Source organism: Centroberyx affinis, unplaced genomic scaffold (assembly GCF_046629955.1).
Source record: "Centroberyx affinis isolate AG114_WGS23_722 - 3 ecotype Tasmania unplaced genomic scaffold, CSIRO-AGI_Caff_v1 ptg006245l_1, whole genome shotgun sequence".
Lineage (NCBI taxonomy): Eukaryota > Metazoa > Chordata > Actinopteri > Beryciformes > Berycidae > Centroberyx > Centroberyx affinis.
Window position 1 is genome coordinate 31501 of NW_027283177.1, and position 6000 is coordinate 37500.

Sequence of the window (6000 nt, forward strand, 5' to 3'; positions counted from 1 at the left end):
CAGGGCACCCAGAGAGGAGACCTGGGGACTGGAATGGCTGTTAAAGAGCGCCTCCCCTGTGGTTTGGACTTTTTTTGTTCAGCCGCTGAGCGCCGGGCTCCGAGCGAACGATGAAAGAGCGAGCGAGGGAAGTGGCTGGTGGAGATATATGTGGGCAGGTGTACTGTGACTAATGTGTGATCAATGATTTTTTTTTTTTTTCCCCTCAAGGCCAGTCAAAGAGAAAGAGCAGAGAGCTAGGGGGAGGGAGGGAGGGGGTGGGGGAGGGGTTGTGGGGGGCTGATTAAAACCAGGGCTTTCCCTTATTCATGTGCCCAAACCGAGGCCGAGGGAGGCAGAGACGAAGAGCAGGAAATAAAGAGCAGGAGAGAGATTAAAGGAAGTGAGTAAAGCGGGGAGATTTTGGTTTTATGTTCCCGCGGAAACCACAGGGCTTGATTGGCAGACGGACTTTTATATATATATAATTATATATATTACATTTTTTTTATTTTTTTTATTTATTTATTTATTTTTCTTTGCTCTCACCTTTTTTAGATGACATCACCCTGGCAACAGCGTGTTGTAATGAGCCTTGGTATTTCACTGTGTGTGTCTGTTAGGACCGCGTTCTGTTTTTTTTCCAGTTTTATTCAGGATTCCAGTTATCAGATAAAACGCATTCATCTCTATTAAGAATTTCCTGTTCTAGAGGCGTTTTTCCGCAAGACGAGTCGTGTTTTGAATAGAAAGGGTATATTTTAGCAGATAATTGTTATATATTTCACTTTCCTCCTCGCTGTTTCTTAGCCCAGAATTGTTTAAACACAGCATGGATTTAATGAACATTTCATACAAAAAATCATCTGAAAAATAAAATCAAACCTAGGCTGCAGCATTCCTGAGTAGCGATGAAGGAAAGCCTCACAATGAAAAATCTTTGGAGGAACTGTATTGCCATTATGCCATTAATTAAACGCCATTTTGACATTGCGGTTTCAAGGGCAATTTAGTATTTCTCGTGTAAATATGTACCGTTTGAGGCTGAAAAGCAGACAGTGCCACACTTGTTTAAGGAGATTACTCATAGCAGTGTCCTTGCTGCAGTGAGTGAGCGCGCGCAAGTGTCTGTGGGGGTGTGTTGTGTGTGAGCCCGCGCTGTGTGTGCGCGTACGTGCTCGAGCGCGTGCGTGTGTGTGCGTGATTTTTTTCTCTTTTTTTTTCCTGTGCGAGCAGGCACGCTGCGCTCCCAGACAGCGCTGTGTGCTCATTAATAAACCAACAGAGGGTGAGAGATGGCCTTGCAATACCTTCCCATCCTCCCCTTCCGCTGCGCTCTCACACTATCAGCCGCTCACTCTGCCTTCCTCTCCTCCGCCCCCCCCCCCCTCCCCTCCTCCCCCTCTTCTCCCGCTTCCAGGAGTGCCGGCCGCCCCCCTCCTCCCCCCCAGCAGCCAGCTGAAGGACAGAGCGCCCCCGCCGGGCCCCATCTCAGGTGACCGGGGCCTCAAGGAGCCCAGGAGGGGCCCCCCCTCGCCGGCCCCAGAAGCGTCCGCGGCGGGAGACTCCCCTCCCCTCAAGCCCCGTCGCCATAGTGACACGGACAAACCCAAGGGCAAGCGGCCGTGCAAGACCAAACACACCAGCCAGAGGGAGAGAGAGAGGGAGCGGGAGAGGAGGAAAGAGGCCACACCTAACGGGCCCGGCCAGCGCTGCGCGGCCGATCTGGGATCGGCCGAAGACGACAAGGTGAGTGCTGATAGGGCGCGCGGCCTGATAGGGTGTCTGGATGTTTGCGGCAGCGGCGTCGGTTTCAGTATGCCTGTCGGCGCCTCTGATTATGCAGCTGGGAGCGAGAGGAGGGAGAGGGAGGGAGGAAGGAAGTATGTTTACAATGTTTAGAGGGCTGCTGGAGCTTTGACCTCCTCGTGCCCTTAGCGACTCCCTGTGGAGCCCCTGTGTGTGTGTGTGTGCCTGCGTTTGTGCGCGTGTGTGTGTGTTTGTAGCTGGCCTTAATTGTTGAATGTGTGTCATCGGTGTTATTTCGTGTGTCGCTACGTGCCAGCGCTGTGAGTGTCTGCGTGTTTGTGAGCATTCTTTACATAACTAGAGAACCCTGGAGCAATTATACATTTTACTCGGTGGCGAACACTAGGCTACACACACACACACACACACACACACACACACACACACACACACACACACACACACACACACACACACACACACACTCCTTCACTCACCCAGTGAGGAATGTGGCAGCCGTGGCCGAGCGTCTGAAGCGCCGGAGTTCAAAAGGGAGAGAAAAAAATAAAAGAGCACGGGGAAAAATTGAGGGGGGGAAAAAAAGAGGCTAGTTGTTTTCCGCCCGCGCTGCTCTCCTCCCTCGCTCCTCCTCAGCCTGACAGCTGCTCCGACACGGAATTCCACTGAGGGGGCACGCACTTCACACACACACACACACACACACACAGAGCCAGCCCCCTCTCTTGCATGTTTCGCTCAGGGGCCTCTGTTGGTTTAGCGGTTAAAGAGAAGTGACATGCCAACCTGCAGTGTTTGGGCTGTGGAGCAGTTGGTGTGTAAGGTGTGTGTGTGTGTGTGCGCGCGTGTATTTTTTTTTCAGTATACATATGTCTTTCATACATTAATATACAGTATATTCATGCATATACAGGGGTGTAATGGAGGGTAAACTCATTTGAGGTAGTATCAAATGTATGATGTAAGTTATATTGTGGGAGCATACATTTTAAGGGGAAAAAAGCGTAAATTAATGCTTTCTGAAGATATAATTAATTTTTGCTTATATCAGTGGCTGTTTGTCTTATAGTGATTACTGACTGGAGGTCATAATAGTTTGCCCCTTTTTATTTGCCACTACATCAACTCCCTATATAAATGTGTATAGATTTGTGTGTATGTGTGCAGGCATGAGTGCACTTATTTCTGTGTGTGCGCACGTGTGTTCTCCATACATATGCCCTTGAGAGTGTGTGTGTGTGTGTGTGTGTGTGTGTGTGTGAACGTGTGTCCCGCTGGTCCGTTATGCGGCAGTCTCTGTAACCTTTCTCCCTCTCTCCCTCTCCTCAGCTGAGTGAGCAGCAGCGCGGCGCTCCGAGGAAGAGAGCCGCCTCCCCCAATCATTACCCCTGCTCCCCGGTCAAGCCCTGCTCCCCCGCCGCGCTCCATCCGCCCGCCCCGCCGCCCCCGGCGAACGGCAGAGGGGCCGGCGTCCCACCGGAGCGGCGGGCGGGGTGCGCAAGACCCCCCCCTGCCGAGCCCCCCGTGGTGCGGCCCATCCCGCCGGAGGCTCGCCGGCTCATCGTCAACAAGAACGCCGGAGAGACGCTGCTCCAGAGAGCCGCCCGCCTGGGCTACGAGGTACTGGGCTTCTCTCTCTCTCTCTCTCTCTCTCTCTCACACACTCTCTCTCTCTCTCTCTCTCTCCCCATTTTACACTTCACCGTCTCTTCCAGCCCCGTCGCTTTTTCCCCCTCTTCTCATATCAAGCTCATTTTCTCCCCATCCTTTGTTCCTGCCCTGTGACTCTGGCAGACATAGCTTGACTCGTTTTCTTTTTTTTTTTTTTTTTTTAAACCTTCTCTCTCCGTCCTATTCTTCCCTCGCATCTGCCCTATTCTTCCTCTTTCTCGTTCTCTCTTCTCGTTTCTGTATCATTTCCTCCTATTTCACTCTTACTCGCTCTTTCTTCTATTCCATCTTTTTTTTTCTCTCCTCCTCTTGCCCGTAACGTGCTCTCTCTCTCTCTCTCTTTCTCTCTCTCTGTCTCTCTCTGGTTTCCGCTCTCCCCTTCCCCCCTCTTTCCTCTCAGCGCTCTCTCTTTTCTCTTCCTCTCTTTGTGACTCAGATTGTCGTTGGCACCCCTCCTCCTCCTCCCCGCGTGCGCACACACAGACACACACACACGCTCCCCCCCCTCCTTCCCCTCCTCTCCGCCTCGCTCCGCTCTCTCGCATCTCATTAATTTTCCGTGAGGCGAAGTGTGACACACACACACGCGCACGCACACACACACACACACGTGCACGCGCAGACAGCGTGAGGGATCGGGGGGATCGTTATACAGAGACTGATGCTCGCTGCCTCTCTCTAGCATCGGGAGTTTTTTTTTTTTTTCTTGTTTTTTTTTTCTTTGTTTGTAGCTGCCGTTCGCTCGCTCCTAGACCAAAATCGTCTCGCTCTCCACACGTAGAGGAGAGAAAGAGAGGGACTGATCTACATTCTTGTGAATCCCCCCCCCCCCCCCCACACACACACACACACAAATAGTTCTCAACTCCCATTGCTCTGAAAGCTTTTAATTAAAGTTGGATAGCCCACTGTCTCATTCTCCCTCATCATCACTTTCTGTACTTGAGTCTAAATATCTCTCTCCTCCTTGACAGATTTTACAAATTGATTTATTGATGAAAGTGTTTTCATGATGCGGTGTGTGTCCACTTGCGGCCTTTCACACCGTCCTTGTGTGTGTGTGTGTGTGTGCACGTGTGATGAATTTAATCACCAGCAGACGTATCTTCACAGGACTGTTAAATAGGTGTGGGTGTTCTCTCTTTTTTTTTTTTTTTTTTTTTTGGTCGCTCATTAACTGATTGCATTATGGCCGTGTGTGTTTGTTGTGCATGTTTATGATAATGGTGTGTGCGTGTGTGTCCATGATAATGTGTGTGTGAGTCAGAGAGCGAGAGAGAGAGAGCGAGTGAGAGTGTGAATGAGAGGTAAGCACTGGGAGTATAATCGCGTTCTAATGGCCCTCTAATGTGCCGTGGTGACTGTGGTTAGCGGTGGCGGCGGCTGTTTTTCTCCCTCGCACACACACTAACACACACACACACACTAGCTCACACACACACACAGGCACAGGCATGTACGCGCACACACGTAGACATGCACACACACACACACACACACAGGGCGCAGCGCAGCAGCGGGGTTCAGTCAGCCGTGCTGGAGAGAAGCCGGCTCGTCTCTCTGATTTATGCGTCTCTCTCTCCGAACGTTTTTTTCTCCCTCTCCTTTTTTTTTTTTTTTTTTTTCTTCCCCCCCTTCGCATTTTTTCCCTTCCATCGCTCCGCGTGTGGAGAGGGAAAGGGGAGGGAGGGAGGGAGGGAGGGAGGGGGGAGGAGAAAACCTGAGACTACACAAACAAGGCGCTGACCGCTGCGCAAACAACACCCCCGCCTTCCCCTTCCCTCCCTCCTCCCTCCCTCTCTCTCTCTCTCTCTCTCTCTCTCTCTCTCTCTCTTTCTCTCTCTCTCTCTCAGGAAGCTCGTCTCTCACTGCCTGTGTGTGATAAGCCTGGGGCAGACCCCTGGGGCTCCCCACACACACACACACACACACACACACACACACACACACACACACACACACACGTACACACACGGACGTGCACACAAAGACACACCAATTTATGCATACAGCCCCCCCCACACACACACACACACACATACACTTATGAGCCTGTAGACACACAGAGCGCTTGTCTCACACTGGTGTTTTAGCGCCGCAAGCTCTGGGCTTATCACACACAGGCAGAGAGATATGAGGGCCTGAGAGACACACACGCGCACACACACACGCACACACTGCTCACACACTGTTTACGAACACACACACACAGAGAAACATACGTTGTGACCCTGACCCAATAAGCACACGCACAGGCATCCTTATGTGTCCTTCTCCACACGCTGCCACGGAACGACTGCTCTCTCTCTGCTCTCACTTCTGTCACACACACACACCCACACAGACCTGCACATGCAAATGCACCAACACCTCATCCACACACACGCACGCATGTTATTCAGCACACACACGTGCACAGATTCTGTGCCGTTCCCGGCGCCCGACACTCTGCATATTTCATGATCGTTTAGTTTGCGATCCGTGCCTCTGCACATGAAAGCCACTCTCTCTCTTCCTCCCTCCCTCGCTCCCCTTTTATTCTCTCGCTCTCCCTCGTCTGCCTGGCCTCTCTGAGCATTTGAA

At 51.6% G+C, this 6000-nt stretch overlaps 1 protein-coding gene across 1 annotated transcript in view; it reads left to right on the forward strand.

Moving 5' to 3' along the window:
• bcor (BCL6 corepressor) overlaps nt 1-6000 on the forward strand; it is a 35384-nt gene that overhangs the window by 20974 nt on the left and 8410 nt on the right. The window contains 2 exon segments of the mRNA XM_071512341.1: nt 1400-1728; nt 3076-3366. Of these exon segments, the coding sequence (XP_071368442.1) occupies nt 1400-1728; nt 3076-3366 (620 nt within the window).